Source organism: Antedon bifida, chromosome 2 (assembly GCF_963402885.1).
Source record: "Antedon bifida chromosome 2, ecAntBifi1.1, whole genome shotgun sequence".
Lineage (NCBI taxonomy): Eukaryota > Metazoa > Echinodermata > Crinoidea > Comatulida > Antedonidae > Antedon > Antedon bifida.
In genome coordinates this window covers 33,592,964-33,610,431 of record NC_136227.1, presented here as the reverse complement: position 1 = coordinate 33,610,431, position 17,468 = coordinate 33,592,964, and the positions used below count along the sequence as shown (strand labels likewise).

At 34.3% G+C, this 17,468-nt stretch overlaps 4 protein-coding genes across 5 annotated transcripts in view; 2 read left to right on the top strand and 2 right to left on the bottom strand.

Moving 5' to 3' along the window:
• Positions 1-17,468, top strand: part of LOC144834760 (stromelysin-1-like) — a 203,435-nt gene that overhangs the window by 23,126 nt on the left and 162,841 nt on the right. The gene's annotated exons all lie outside the window — the stretch shown is intronic.
• Positions 4,550-8,545, bottom strand: LOC144835649 (uncharacterized). Its single transcript, XM_078690724.1, has one exon. It carries the CDS (start codon positions 8,543-8,545, stop codon positions 4,550-4,552), a length of 3,996 nt encoding a protein of 1,331 aa, XP_078546850.1.
• Positions 11,564-17,468, top strand: part of LOC144834764 (large ribosomal subunit protein mL44-like) — a 186,910-nt gene continuing 181,005 nt past the window's right edge. For both annotated transcript variants that reach the window (XR_013611005.1, XM_078689681.1), the window contains exon 1: positions 11,564-11,799. Coding sequence is in view for 1 of the 2 variants with exons in the window: in XM_078689681.1 (XP_078545807.1) it covers positions 11,781-11,799 (19 nt within the window). In the remaining variant the exon portion in view is untranslated. The remainder of the gene's footprint in view (positions 11,800-17,468) is intronic.
• Positions 15,550-17,468, bottom strand: part of LOC144834745 (uncharacterized) — a 35,331-nt gene continuing 33,412 nt past the window's right edge. The window contains exon 5 of the mRNA XM_078689655.1: positions 15,550-16,351. The gene's annotated coding sequence lies outside the window, so the exon portion shown is untranslated. The remainder of the gene's footprint in view (positions 16,352-17,468) is intronic.

Here is a 17,468-nt window from a genome sequence, read left to right as displayed (position 1 = left end):
TCATTCATTGCCTTGTGACGAGTTCCTCTGCTAATGAAAGGTTAATATGTTATTGTCTTCTTCTCAACGGTTTAAGAATAAAATAAACTGAGGTGAATTCAAAGTATATCTGATAACATAGGCGTTTGCACTGATTAGAGCATCAAACAATGGTATGATGGACAAAGGTTACGTTTATGGTGTATGGCGTGATGTCTAATCACTAAATAAATACAATTTTAACTTGTATAAATGTGTTTACTTCCATGCTATTGTCACGTAGTCATAGCTAATTTAATACCTAATTTCTACCAGCTCGAATCTGATGGCCCTGCTCTCGCCCCTGGACCTCCTCTCCTCGATGGCAATTTTTTGTGAAGAGGTGAAAATAGCTGAAACTAATTGGCCCAAATTGTTCAGAACATGCATATTTTCATTTGGTGTAATGAAATATTTTATCCCAAAATGACCGGAAGTGAGGTTATTGACCTCTTACTGACCCATCCATATATCTTTTACCAAATCTCAAGAAATATTTGTCGTAGAGCGTTACTTTTGGTGTCAAATTGTTTGGAACACATATTATATCTATTTAGTCTAATAAAAACAGTTTGCCCTAAGATGCTCGGAAGTAAGTTAATTTATTTATTAAATAAATATAATGAAAGAAAATCAAAGAGCAGCATAGGCAGAGTATGGATACTGTAGATAAAATAAAAATCAAACAGTTTTAAATCTGTTTTTGGCATAGCACATCATCAGGTAAAGTGAATTGTTACAAAAAGGAAGGATAGGTGTAATTAATTAAACCGTCAACGACTCGATCAGTCGATACAGTTGCCGAGACTAAACACTGTATTAATTTGGCGGCTCGGCATGGAATTTGTAGATCTGGCCATTGCGGTACACAGCAGAGGAGGTTGCGTAGTTGAAACGTGACGTAACAACTCGCGAAACATGGCCTGTTATTTTTTGCCTTTTGTTTGTGTTTATCCTTAAAATTTAGGAAAGTGATATAGAATATCTTGTGCAGCCCATCAAGAAACATCAGTGTGCCAAATGCGACCACTCGTATCATTCAGCGGTTTCGGAGGAGATACGTAAAATTACGCGACCAATTTAGTAGCATTAATATTTACATAGATTTTATTCAGAGACTAAAAGCTTTTTGTAATTTTTATTTAAAACTGGAGACTGTGCATTTTTTTTTTAAGTCGTGTGAGGTAACACGCCAGAGCTTAGGTCCAACATAAAAAACGGAGTGACGACGAGGCTTCTATGACCATCAGCAGTTTTTGAAAATAGACAACATATGCAGCGAGTCATATGGCCGAGCGAGCGAGTCATATGGCCGAGCGGTTAATAAGGCAGGGGCGCCGTTTACCGTACCTAAAGAGCCAACAACAACATCGGCAAGGGTTCGAGGGCGACTCGCTCCTAGTTCTGGTGGTGGAACAAGTCTTCTCGGATAAGGACTATAAACCGTAGGTCCAGTGTACACAGTTATAACCTGTGTGTACTTTAAAGAACCCAGTTCATTATTCGAAAAAGAGTAGGGGGTTACCCCGGTGAACTGGTTCACACAATAGCCCCTGTATCAGGGGGATTACCACCTATCTGATAGGACAGTGATTAATTCACTATTGGTAATCCTTGGCCACATTGCCTAAAGACATAAAATAAAAATAAATAAATAAATAAATGGAAGGCAACATATTTTTAGATAGGCGGAACATAAGCAGAGCTATCTGAAGCTTATTCAAATCATGAATGTTTAGAAAGTTAAACTTAAAAAGTTCCGCATATAATAATGCTCATGACTTCTTTATAAGTTTGTCATTTGATATCGTAAACAGACAGTTGACACGATATCGTAAACGGACAATTGACACGATATCGTAAACGGACAGTTGACACGATATCGTAAACGGACAATTGACACGATCGTAAACGGACAGTCACGATCGTAAACGGACAGTAGACACGATATCGTAAACGGACAGTTCGATCGTAAACAGACAGTCACGATTGAAAACGGACAGCTGACAAGATATCGTAAACGGACAGTTGACACGATATCGTGAACGGACAGTCACGATCGTAAACGGACAGTTGATCGCAATTAATGGAGTGCTCAACGTATTATGTTCTATCCTATAATTGTTTATGCAGAAATTACCAAAACAAACAAATCGCTGTTTCTCTTCTAGTAGAAAAACATAAGTCTACTTACAGAAAATAATGGTGGTGTGGTCTTTTCCCTCTTTATTCTTAAGCAGACCAATTTTTCTCTGTTTCACTTCTGTGCTATGTTCAATGTTCCTCTACTTCTGTTTTGTATGTTCAATGTTCATTCATTGCCTTGTGACGAGTTCCTCTGCTAATGAAAGGTTAATATGTTATGTCTTCTTCTCAACAGTTTAAGGACAAAACAAAATAATTTCTCAACAACTAAATGATGTGAATTCAAAGTACATCTGATAACATAGGCGTTTGCTCTGATTAGAGCATCAAACAATGGTATGATGGACAAAGGTTACGTTTATGGTGTGTGGCGTGATGTCTAATCACTAAATAAATACAATTTTAACTTTTATAAATGTGTTTACTTCCATGCTATAAGTCACGTAGTCAAAGCCCTAATTTCTACCCTGCCCCTGTACCCCTCGATTATCTTTTTTTTTTGCGAAGAGCCAAAAATACGTAAACAATGGAAATACAGTGGTCTATATTAATATTGATTATGACAATTCAATTCAATTCAATTTCATTTTATTTCGGAAATATCATCCATATTAATAAACTTATAAACCATAAAACTAAACTTAAGTATATAGAATGCTTCTCCATCTACAATACATTTTGGAGTTATGGAGCATATGTTTGCAAACACAAGCAACAAGGATGTTACCATGATTTTATCTACAAATGTTATCTATAATCATACTCAAATCGTCTTCATAATTCTTTATGGGATTATTGTAGAGTGCATCAATTTTCCTAATGACAGCCTTTCTTAATTCGTTTCCAAAATCTGCAATCCAGTGTCGATATGGGGTGAAATTTATATTCTTGATTTCTTGAACTTCTTCGAGAACGGATTGTTTATGTTTTGTTTTACACCAACCTGCTGGTTACTTTGATTGTTATATAAAGTAATGTAAAATTGTCTGGTCTAAATGTCCTGTTTTTTTCAAATCATCTAGTAGTTCTTTCGTTCTATTGCTACTGAAATAAATTAACGTAGTTGTACTAGCAATGGTCTGTTGGTAAGGACAAATGTTACGTTCATGGTATGCCCAGGTGCATGGCGTGTCTAATCAATAAATAAATACACTTTTAACTTTTATAAATGTGTTTACTTCCTTGCTATAGTCACGTAGTCAGAGCCTCGAATCTGATGGCACTAATCTCGCCCCTGGACCCCCTCCACTCGATGGCAAGTTTTCGTGAAGAACCAAGGTATGTGAAATTGGGAAAATCTATTCTATCTAAAACCTAACAAAGTTATAGTCTGCTGCCCTCTACAGATTTCAGTTAGTACAACTTTTGACAAGATACTGTACGCATCATTGGTTTTAAATTGATTAATATTGGTTATGAAAATGAACGTTTTAACGGTATAAACTTAAGCACTCAGCAATAAGTTGCATTGTATTTAAGTACAGTTCAAATCATTAAAAATAGGAATACACATATCTCTGACAATACCTAATAACACAACCATGGACTACGGTACTATTAAACAAATCGAGGCAAAACTCCATTGACGCGGAGGAACAGTCTCTCTATATATTAATCAATAATACCTTCAAATGGCCCAATTGTATTTTGTTCTTTTTAAAATTATATTGTTTTTGTTTATGTAGGTTATTTTGAATAATTTACTTTCATATGTTCTATAGTATAGTATTCAATTTAGTTGCATTTGGAGATAATATAAAGGTACAAAAAAACATATAGGCCTAACGATGAACATTTAAAAATGAAAAGCTCCATGATCTAACTCATGTCGGAGGTATGGTTCATGCCTAAAATGTTTTTTTAACTGGCTGTTCTTAAATAACACTACCTGGATATAACACAGTCTTGCTAAACCCTTGTATAGAATTATTTAAAGATTTCAGAAACTAAACAGTATGTAACTGCGGCCTCACTGGCCACTTCTTTGAGTTGAGAATAATACGTAATAAAGAACACGGAAGGCTTGTATCATGCAACAATCGAAATATTTTATTGTGTACTTCATATAGTGTAACTTCTTTATACTAATAACTAAGACCTCCGGTCTATACGCTGGCATCATCTCAACTAGCCACACTAGCCAGTGAGATTCTTTTATACGTCGCCTGGTCTGGCATTTATGCAAATTAACCCAGATACAACAATTACGTAATTGTTTGCTAGTCTACACATACTGCCGTTACATGGCTCCCTGCAAAGTTTTCACAATCTTTGCATATTAGATTACAATTTTTATCATTTATTTATATATACTTTTTATACGCCTATCTAAATATTATGCTTGGCTCCCTGACGGGGAATGAACATTCAATACAGTTTGTATGATTTAGAGTTCCATTTTATCCGTTGCAACCAATAAAATTAATTTGTGTACAGGTCGATCAAGTGTCTTGTCTTTTCCAATTTTGAGTTGTACTTTCCGCACAAGTCCATCTTCACTGGCATACACATTTTTTATTATTCCAAGTTTCCACTGGTTTCTAGCAGCATTATCGTCCTTTATCAAAACAACATCTCCAATTTCCATATTACGTTTTTGGTAAGTCCATTTCTGACGAGTCTGAAGAGTTGTAATGTACTCCTTTTTCCAGCGTTGCCAGAACTGCTCCGCAACATACTGCACTCTTCGCCATCGTCGACGACAATACACATCTGTATTCTGGAACGTACCTGGGGGAGGAAGAATAACTTTCGCCTTCATGGTTAATAAATGGTTTGGAGTAAGAGGTTCGGGTGAATCAACCTCGGATAAAGTATTTATAGTTAAAGGGCGAGAGTTCACAATATTTTGAACTTCGGCTAATAATGTTCTGAAAGATTCGTCATCAAGTTGCTCGCCACAACGTTGTAGTAGAGGTTCAAGCGCACTTCTTACTGTACGTATCATGCGTTCCCATATGCCACCCATGTGGCTAGCTGACGGGACGTTGAACTTAAACGAAATCCAGTCGCAGTTTTCATCTAACAGATATTGTCTAATTTTCTCTTCTTCAAATTCGTTGCGTGCGCCAACAAAATTCGTACCTTGGTCTGACCGAATTTGACGAACCGGCCCACGAATACTGATAAATCGTCTTAGCGAGTTGATGAAAGAATCGGTCTCTAATGAGTTCACAGATTCTAGATGTACAGCCCTAGATGCAAGACATGTATACAATACACCGTACCGCTTCACCTTACTTCGTCTATCTTTAATAAGAAAAGGTCCAAAAATGTCAACAGCACAATAAGTAAATGGAGGATGTTGTTCTAGTCTATCCAAAGGAAGGTCAGCCATTTTTTGGGTTGATAATGGTCCCCTTAGTTTTCGGCAAGTTACACACTTATAAATGTATTGTGATGTAGCTGAATTACCACCCACGATCCAGTATCCATTCTGCCTTATGCTATTATGTGTTGTACTTCTGCCCATATTCTTGTGGTAATAATCTATTAATAAATTGGTAATTGTGGATTTTCTTGGGATTACGATGGGATGTTTTACCTCATTTGGAGCTACTGCATTTCTCATTCTCCCACCGACTCTAATAAGTTCATCTTCGTCTAGGAAGGGATCCAGACGATATATTCCATTGGTTCGTTTCAAATTACGATTTCTTTTCTTAGTCCCTTTGTTTTGTATTTCGTCATTTCTTCGAATACCACATAATACAGATTTTTCGCTAGAGAAATATTCAGATTGAATATATTTTAAGATAATTGTTTCGCTAACTTGTAAGTCTTGAACATTAAGTTGTATGTCTGTGGATATTCTATCCATTACTCCACCTTTCTTGATTGGAACATTTGCTGCCAGCATCAGTTTCTTTTTGAAAGTAAGAAGTTGTGCTACGACTTTCTTAAGTAACATCCAATTTGAAAACTGGCTGCAAATACGTTTGAGTAGATCATCATTCTGAAAGACAACTTTATCAACATTAGTGTGGAATGAATGCATACGTTTTAGTTCCGAAGCAACAGTTTTACGAGATTCTTCATCGATTTCGGCCAACCGCCTTTGTTTAGTAGGACCTGGTTGGTGAAGAAATGTAGGACCACTCACCCATCCGGTATCCGAGATCAATTGCTTAGCACGTACACCTCTACTGACTTTATCACTCGGATTGGAAGATGATTCTATGTAATTCCAATTTCCTATTGAAGTTGCATCGTTGATTTGTTGAACTCGGTTCGCTACATAAACTTGATATCTTTTGGATTCGTTTTGCAAATATCCAAGGACTACCATACTGTCCGTCCAGAAGTATTCTCTCAAATCATACGGCAACTCTTGCTTTACAAATTCACTGACACGAGCAGATAGCACCGCTGCAGTTAGTTCTAGTTTCGGTATAGAGATCTTCCTCTTAGCTGGCGTCACTCTGGCTTTAGCTAATAGTAGAGAAATAGAGGGAATGTTATCATGATTTATCAATCTTAAATACGTGCATTGGCCATATGCTACTTCACTGGCATCTGAGAAATAGTGAATTTCTGCCTGCTTGACTTCTCCGAACCCTTGTGGTTTGTAGCATCGACTAACTTTTAGTTTTCCAAGATGAACAATATCTTCATACCACTGTAACCAACTGGTCCGTAATTCAGATGTTAACGGTTCATCCCAGTCTAAATTCTGCTTACACATAGCCTGTAAAATCAACTTTCCTGTAATTAGTACGGGAGCTGCAAATCCGAATGGATCATAAATAGAACAAATAGTACCTAAAATAGTCCTTCTGGTCGGAGGACGATCGTTCAGTTCAATTCGGAAATTAAAAGAATCACTTTCCACACACCATGATACCCCAAGCACTCGTTCCAGCGGTAATGGGTCAGATTTAGGGTTTATTTCTTTAATTAGTTTACCTCGCTCATCTTGAGGAATCGTCTCTAACACTTCTCTGTCATTCGTAACCCACTTGTGTAAGCGTAAACCAGCCTTAGCACACATGGCTGTACTGCTAGCAATCAGATTAATAGCTTCATCCGGTGATGATACAGATATCAGCCCATCATCTACATAGAAATTGTTACGAATGAAGTTAGCGGCATTCTTACCGAATTCCTTCTCGCCGTCGCTCGCTGCCCGTTTTAGTCCATAATTTGCACATGCTGGTGAACTGGCTGCACCAAATAAGTGCACTTTCATTCGATATTCTTGAATTTCCTCCGAAGTATCACTATTCTTCCACCACAGGAATCTAAGAAAGTCTCGGTGCCTATGAGCCACAACAAACTGATGAAACATTCCTTGTATATCTGACATTAGAGCCACTCTTTCAAGTCTGAAACGAAGCAATACACCTAAAAGGTGGTTAAGTAAGTTAGGTCCTGGTAATAAACAATCATTAATAGATACACCTTTGAATCTAGCTGAACAGTCAAACACTACCCGTATTTGGTCAGGTTTTTTCGAGTGATACACACCTGTATGTGGCACGTAGTTTACTTTACCCTTTACCACAATGCTATCAACAGGAACTGGTTCTGCACATTGATTAATTATTTGGTTCATAAATTGAATGTAGTCACTTTTGAATTGAGGTTTGTAGTTAAAGCGTCGCTTTAGATTGTCCAATCTGCTCTTAGCTAATGATACGTTATTTGGAAGAGAGGCATCACTGTTTCTAAATGGAAGAGGCATTTCATAGTGTCCATCAGTACGTTGTTTGATGTTCTCATCCATTATCTGAAGAAATCGTTTCTCTTCCAATGACAAAGGTTTCATCTTTTGATCTGCAAAGTCAAGCTCAAACATTTGATTAATTTGTGAAGGTGTTATAATTTCCTTACAGGATGAGGGTAACACGAGATTTCGATGAGATATTGATGAATCCTCATCTTTACACACAGTTCCTACAATACCCCATCCCAGTAGCGACTTTTGACCATACGGTTGACTATCACCACCAGCTTTAATGTCCCTTGGACGTATGACATTAGGTACGTTATTACCAATCAACAGAGATACTGGTATATCCGGCATATGCGGAATAATATAGTCGGCAATACATTTTAGATGTTCCCATTTACGAGCTACTTCAGGACAAGGTATTTGACTTCTTTCGGCCGGGATTTTTGGTCTACTAAATACAGGTGGTAGGGTAACAGTCTCTCTTCTATTAAAACTTATAATTTGAAGACCATTTACCTTTTGACAGTCCACTACAGTATCAGCTGAATGCATCGTAGATAATTTCAACTGAGTTTGTGTACCCTTGACTTTCAGCCTTTTTATCAAGTCTTCGTCAATGAAGCATGAATTACTTTGAGCATCGAGAATCCCGTATACAAGATGCTCTGAATGATTTTGCAAGTTACGTACCCATACTGGAACAATCATCGAATTGTCATTACATTTTCCGATCGATCCGCACACCATAGTACATTTGTTATCAATTCAATTCAACTTTATTTCAGACAAACTGTCCATATGAAACATATAAATACAATAAAAAATAATACAAAGCATTATGTGACAACCGTCATGGAGAGAGGACTAATACTTATTTGTTGACATATAGTGCCTCTTAAAATATGTGGATTATGTTTTGAGGTTTATTGGATGTAGACTGTAGACATTATTATATTATTGATTACTATAGTTTACAAAACAACCACTTCTGGTTTCTTTTCAAAATGTAAGCACGTCATAGTGTTCTTTGGAGCAAGTCCTACACTTAGATTTGTTCCTGCATTCCTGTTTCCTGTGATTTGCCTTTCCACAACCAAAACACAAGTTGGCTTCAAATAAAAACTGTTTTCTAGCGTTTCTTTGGATATCAAGAAAAGTGTTACAATTATCAATATCATGTTTTACATCATTACAATAATAACATTTCTTTTGGTAACGACTTTTGTCTATGTTTGTCGAAAGGGAATTGATTGGTTTATTTGCAGATTTCCTGGTAGCACTTCCATCTGGAGTAGTGTTGATTTTAGTTTGAAACATGGGAATATTCGCCTCTTTTGCCTTCGATCTTAAGAAATTCGAAAACTGAATTAAACTAGGAAAACTTTGTTTGTTATTTAAATGCGTCTGCACTACTGTTCTCCATTTGTTTTCAATATAATAAGGTAATTTACATACCAATTTATAGTTCTCCTGAGGATAGTCAAGAATTCCCAAGTCTTCTACCTTCTGTCTTGCGACTGCCATCTCACACACGAAATCTGAAAATTGTCTCAAACCTATGTTATCCCGTGGCGACACTTTAGGCCAGGAAGATAATTTAGAAAGAAAGGCATTCGCTATCACTGAACTATGGCCATACCGATCCTTCAACTCGTTTCTAGCTAAGTAGTATGCATCCTCGGATTGTAAGAGTAAATAATTATTCACCAGCACTTTTGGTTGCCCTATGAGGTGTTGGCTTAATAGATTTAGCTTCTCATATGTTGACGCAGCTTTCGATGCCAACAACGAATCAAATGCAGTTTCCCACATAGGAAATGCTAACGGATCACCGTCAAATTTATCCACCTTAACTGGTGGAAGTCTAAAAGAATCAACTAAACGGTTCATCATAGCTTCTGAATGGAGGATATAACTTGGTTCGCTATTAGGCATAAACGAATTAAGTTTACCTTGATCATATTTTGGAGTAGAATTATGTACTTGAACATCAACCTTATCCACATGATTCTTTACTTTCTTATCCAGAAATCTCTCAAGTTGTGTTATTCTGTCTCCATAACTAGTATCTTTAGGAGTTGTAATATCAGAAGTGTATCCTGTTTTATCAATCGTAACGAAATCGTTATTTAAGTCTCTAAATGATTCAAGTTGAGCCTCACTCTTTGCTAATTTCTTTGCAATGCGAAGTCGAATGAGCTCGCTAGTTAGACGATTCTCCTCAGCACTAAACTCTAAGTCTACCTTCAGGGAAGCTTTACTTTCAGCCAGCTTTATTTTCCTATCCATTATAGAACTAGTAGTACTAGCTGCAACACTAGCAGCAAATCCGACACTCCTATCTGACCGTAGAGATGCCGTTTCCAATAGCCTGTTCTCAGCTTTAATAAGACAAGTCTCAATCCTATTGCATAAACTGTCGTAATCCCTGCCATGATCAATCATTCGAGGTGAATCCAAAATAAACGACAATAAATTAGCATGACTTCGAAATAATCTCTGCTCATAAGACCTCAGCCGATTTATATTTTCTTGAAGGGTCTTAAGCGACACGCATGTATTTATTTCTTCTATCAAATAATACGCTTCGGCCTCACTGGCCTTATATACCTGCTCAGCACTAACCTTACTGGTCGTCATCGTATTATCGTTCAACCAACACAAAATGGCTGACAAAGCTTTATTATCGATGGTCACGTATAGACTGTAACTGCGGCCTCACTGGCCACTTCTTTGAGTTGAGAATAATACGTAATAAAGAACACGGAAGGCTTGTATCATGCAACAATCGAAATATTTTATTGTGTACTTCATATAGTGTAACTTCTTTATACTAATAACTAAGACCTCCGGTCTATACGCTGGCATCATCTCAACTAGCCACACTAGCCAGTGAGATTCTTTTATACGTCGCCTGGTCTGGCATTTATGCAAATTAACCCAGATACAACAATTACGTAATTGTTTGCTAGTCTACACATACTGCCGTTACACAGTATTTATTATGTATTGCCACCTCTAGGCCTATTGGATTTTTTTTTTGCTCATACCATTTTCGCAGTCTAGAGCCGATCCAGGTCTGCTTGAAGGAGGTGCAATGGAATCAGAAGAAGGCTAGATATTACAGTTATCGACGACACCAAAGTAAAATAATTGTGTACAAGATAACCACATAACTATATTATTATTATTTAACTTTTACTTATTTTTTTCTTTTTACTTTTATTTATCATTATTTAAAGGAAGTAAAAATATCATGGCATCATAGTTTAATGACCACGTTTTTTAAATGTTTTTTTTTGTATTGCGATTTTTATTTAAACTTGTCTTCAAAGATAAAATTACAATCTGGAATATTTGATTCCTGTGTGTTGCGCCGTCTCCTTATTTTACACGCACGCTACCATTACCAAACTTTTTTTTGACGACAGCGTCTATACTATTTATTATAGGCCGCGCCTCCCTAAAGCTCTGTCCACACTATCAAACTACTTTGACAAAAAAGTGTGATGTGCCCATATATGGGAGTGCTATGCTAAAATATTGTAGTTCTGACATCATCGTGTCCATCTATATATGGGCACATCACATTTTTTGTCACTTAAAGTTTGACAGTGTAGACAGAGCTTAATTAAAACACCACGTCGCGATTTTTGTTTCAAAATACCCGCGCACAAAAACCCAGCAGCCAGATAATGCGTGCCTACTATTATTAGAGGATGAACAAGAGCTCAAATCATAAATGTTATCGTAACGATTATTGCATAACTAATAAGTGTAAAATATAAAATCTTCGAACAGATAGAGGACAACATTTTAGCGTGAAATATTCAAATGTTTGAGGTCTAAGTCTTCGCCTTAAAATCTAGGCCTGTGTGTGGAAAAAAGTCATTCCAAGTCAGCCTGAGGAGATACGCCCAGCCGGCGAACTACCGCAAGAGTCATGCAGTTCAAACTCAGTGGTGAGTAAGCCTGCCTACATTGGTGTCAAACTAGAAGTACATACAACCGTTATTGAATATGATATTATACTTATTTACTTTAATTAAAATATCATTCTATTTTATAATATATTATACTATTTTTGTTGGAAGAAGGAAGTCTGTTTTACTATCTTACTTGCACATCCGTTTTTAATTTGGTGGGGCGGTGGGGGTTTGGTGGGGGGGGGGGTTCACGTATAAAAATGAAATACTTTTAGTATACTTAGGCTGTCATGCACGTCATAGAAGTCTTACTTTCTATTCATTTTAACAATTTAATGATTTTTCTGTTGGAGTGTGAGGGGGACAATCCCCACTCAAAATATGTGGGAGGGGGAGACATGCCCCCACCAGGATCTGCACAGGTGATTCCTTGGCCCCTGTAGGCAATTAAACTAATCAATCAATCTTGTGTACAATCAAAAGTTCAAAAATGTAGACGAACAAAACAGAGAAAAAAGAGTTCTACTGTAGCATGTAGCTTTTATTAATCTGAACACTAGAGGGCACTATTACATTCAACAGATACTTCTTTCAGTCCTCTTAGTATATCATGTGACTAAAACATGCTTTAAAATGTTTGTACAGAACATGATACTTTAAAAAGTAAATAATTAAACAAAAGTTCCATATAAGGTAATATGTCTTCCATATACCTGATTTGTTTAGTGGAATGATACTAATATAGCTACACTACTTTTATATGACAAATTTAATACACGTATAAACATCCCTACATACAGAATCACTGTTGTTACAATCTACACAAGCTAAACATTTGGTATTCAATATTCTTTGATAAATATCTTTTTAACAAAAAAGAAAGTGAACATAATTTTAACATTTTTTTTCAATCTTATTAAGCATTCTTATTGATGCTACCATATCCATTCATCATCCTATGCCTACCATAAAAGGGAAGACTATAGGAATTATTTGTAGGCTAAATACAACAAAAATATTTATACAAATATGTTTAGTCACAATATATAGCGACGTCTACAGACACTAAACAAATTTGGCAAGTAGTTTACAGTATAATAATAAATAATTGAGAACTTCTCATAAAACACTATTAAAATAATATTTTTGTATTTAAATTATTTTTTTTTTTGCATTTTAAACGATTGCGTTAGGTTGCTTAATTTGCATACCAATTATTCAGTTTTGTTGACGGATGAGAATTTATAGTTTTGGTCACATTTCATTAAGTTTTATTACTGTTTTAGAAAAAATAATCGTGGAAATATTGGTGTGCATTAAAACAAAAATTATTTTAAAATTAATTTAATAATTATATTCTTTTGTGATTAGTTATCATTAATTTATAATTATAAATAAGTAGTGGGTATAAAAACAAACTTGATGGTTCATTTAACTTTAAGAATTAAAACGATAAAACATTATGATCAATATTATCACATGAAAGGCCTATGCAGTAATGTGATAATGTACTATACCCCAAAACAAACATGAAATTGCATTCATAAGTGGCATGTAACAACATGGTTGTTGATACATTCAATGTATTATTCCTATGTGACTGATATTCAACCATTCCTTGTTCCAATTATCCTATATCCTCAATAGATAATGTATCTCCCTGAAGATACAACTAAAAATTAGCAAGTATTTTTTTTTTATAAAATAAGTTAAAGACAATTTAAATATATTGTTCATATATTCAATTTCACACCATAGTACTTTATAATTTTAGTGTGAACATTATACTTTCATTACGAAAGGCTACAAATATCATAAATAATATATTACAATCTATACATGGCGTTCCCATCCGCTTTATATATAATAACATAAATGACTTATTAACTACATATACTAATTAGGTGGTGAATTAAACATAAAGCTACTGTACTTAATAAATAGTGAGTGAAAAAAAAATAGACACATGCAATAACTTGGAACATCTGAAATTTATGGAGTGCCCCCTCTATTTTGATGACTCAGAAACAAATGTAGGCTTGGTAGTCCAGCTTGCATGGTAACAGAAGTAGGTCGGTTCCTTGTAATCAAGTTATAATGAGAACATGCGATTCCCAACACACATTCTCCATGGGGGAAAATTCCATACGAAAAGAGTAAGAGTAAATCAGGTCGAGGCAAATGACAAAGATAGGCATTGGGAAGAAACCTCTGGGAACCGATTAGGGACCGCATCACCATTTGGGCATTTTTTTTAAAGCAATGCGACATGCATTTACATTAACACTACTTTGCTTCAAATTCTAATCCTGTTCAGTTAAGTTTACAAGTAACCAATATCAATGTCCCGTATCAATACGCAAAACAGTATATGTACCATTAGCTCTGCCCAAAGCTTATTACCATTAACTAGGTCATTTACTGTCTACACCCAAATTATAAAAAAAAAAACCCAAAATATTTCTTAATAAATAGCAATAAACACATGGTATGAAAAATAAGTCTTAAAATAACCACAAAAATGTATAAATAAATTATAAAAAATATTACTAAATATACAAAATAGTTCTTTAAAATTGTTTGCTTTCGCTAAGTAGGATATGATATATCTCTTTTACAGAAATCAATACGTTAAATCTTGATTAAATTTCACGTAATTTTTCAGCACCATTATTTACTGCCTTGTCGGGCCTAACAACATGTTTAATAAATGTGACACACTTATCGACATGTCACTATACATTTGAAAACATGAAATGAAAAATGCAAAGTAATTAGGAGAAAGCATGGGTGAAAATGATGACGACACCTTTTTTACACTAAGACAAATTCGTTGTAGTCTTGTCAACACAAATAAATACCTTAATGTTTGATATATATCATGACATTTTTATCATGTTTATAGACCAACAGGAAACAAGATAGTAATAAATGTTTAAAAAAATAAGTTTTATAATTCCCCCAAAAAATACTCAATTATTTTATTGGGAGTAGTAGTAGATAATTTCTTTCAATAAACATATATTATGTTCATAATAGGTTAAAAAATGAAAAATTAACGAATAGGCCTACATTTATTTTGAACAAATAAATTCAAATTGAAAATTTCACCATTATTGTGAGTAATTAATAATAAAAAAAATGTATATAAATATATATACATTTTTTAATATGTTGGAATGTAAAAATAATTGTGTACATTTTAAATATTGATAATAAAAAATCAGTTGTTACATTATTTATTTAAACACTAATAGTTAATTTAAATAAAACAATTATATACTATAACATTAGGAATTAAATTGTCTTGAGTTTAAAAGTAAAATTTTATATAAAAATGATTATATTGTAATTTGAAACTCTGATAAATTGAATATTTCAATGGAAACAATAAAAAAAAATTAAGATAACAATCTTAACTCGTAAAGAATTTGAGAAAATTATGATGTTTGGTAAAATTTGGGCAACAACTTGGAAGTAACAAACAAATACAGGTAGATAGATATCACAATTTAATAGTGAAAATAGACGGGTAAAAACAAACCAGATTTATACTTAAGTTGCACCAAAAGCTATTGAATGTATTCATGACTATGTATAACTTTCAAACACTAATCTAGTCACGAATGTCTCAAAATACCCAACGTAATGAAATCCACAAATTGAGGTTTAGGATATTTCATTCAGTTAACTGACTTTAACTGACCCCATTCTAATAAATCCAAAGTATTTTTTTACAGTTTAAAAATGCAAAGTTTTAGAATTTGAACAGTTTGTTTGTTTAAAAAAAAATAGAATAAATAACTGTAAAACTATGAAAAAAAAAGATGTTATAATATTTGAAATAACTTAAGCACCTTTCAATAAAAGGTTAATAAAAAATGTAATAAAACATATAAAAAATAACACTTGTTTCGACACAATTTGCAAATGTTTTATTTGATATAGAGTTGTAAAATTTAATATGTTACCAGATAGCAAACCAAAAGTACTTATTATGAGTCCATCATGTGTGCAGGGCACATGGATTCCTGGTACTAATAATAATGTGAGAAAATGTATAAAGAATATTTTATTGGGCAAGAGAAGGCTAAATTATACACTGTTTAGAAGTCAATACTTTAGCTGTTCTATTGTCAAAATTGTTGGCATGTTTTTAATCCAATCTAATTAAAAAATAGCGTACGATTATTATACTTAAAAGAAATAAGTTACAAGTAAATAACTGCAAGGAAACAAATGGTTGTTTTTATCTATTTTGAGATGTTTCTTTGAAAAGTTGCTTTTTCCATCCTTATTGTACTGTACCTTTCCTCAGTGTTGCCGAGGAAATACTTCCGGGAGGCAAATTTGTGAGTACTCCCGGACTGGGGATGTTTCTGGGTGTCTTGGTCAGGTTTCACTGTGTCTGGTTGTAATGTTTTGCTGTATCTGCCTGAGTCTTTGTATCTCCATCTTTCTCATTTGTTAAATAGGTGCCCTGTGTAGAGTACCTTGGTTCTCTTCTTTTTTGATGCGTTTCTAGTTGCTCAACTTTCCACACTTCGCTGTATGCTCCATAATTGCAGAGTGGAAAAATTAAAATATTCTGAAAAAAAAAAAGAAAAATTGTTTAATAGTTTATTCTTGTCAACAATAAAAAATATGAAAAAATAAATTGACATTTTTGTTTGACATTTTCTTGTACGAACCGTCAACTTCCAATCAAACCCAAAGGTTGCTAGCCAATCAAATTTCTTGTGTAATACGAAGCCTGTAATCCTTAAATACCATCAAAGATAGAATTAAACCAGTTCTTAAGATGGCAATAAATTACACATAAGTAGAAAGCTGCGTTACATTTTTACTTCAAACTAGGTTTAAACTTTAAATATTTTGCAATATGCTTGCATATGAGGTAATCTGCTTCTAAGATGACCCCAGGTTTGAGATGATTTTTGTCAAGCTTATTATACATGTGACTGCCAATAGGGGTTGTTTATCAAATTCAAATCTGAAAGCAAGATACAAATTTAAAAATAAATCACACACTATGTACGTAACTTTTAGAAACTTTCAAACATGTTTAATTTCATCTCAATATTGACTTTTAAAAACTTCTAATATTTTTTCTACAAAATACATCACCTGATTTGTTTTCTCTTTTATTATTCGATCTAATCTAGCACAGTGTCAAACACTAATGTAAGAAACATCAGCTATTTCTTCAGAAACTTGTAAAAAGAATACACATGGAACGAATATACCTTTTCACGTGTGTATATATAACATGAACCAAATGCACATACAGTAATGGGACCAACCAGAAACTGATTTTATTACCGAGTATTTTCAGAAACAAGACACTGTCCTATTATTTTGAGCATTATCTTTATCCGTATCATTTCTTTCAAACTTGTCATGAAAACACAAACACGTTTATATTTGCTTCTCAAGTATAAGAAATCGTTTTGTCCCAGTTTTAGCACAAGCATCAGTTGCAAAATGTGCCCTACTTTTTTTCTTTCTTCCCCTGTTTTTTTTTCTTTTCTATGAGAATTTAAGTTAATCATTGATAAACTTATGTAGGCTTTGTTATGAGGATTTACACAACTTGTCTATTCATTTGTTATACAGAAATTGTTTTCTTTCAGTTTTAGCATTTTACTAAAATCTTCAACTTTTGTCCTAATTTTTTCTTCTACTTTTTTCCCCCTTTCTGTGCA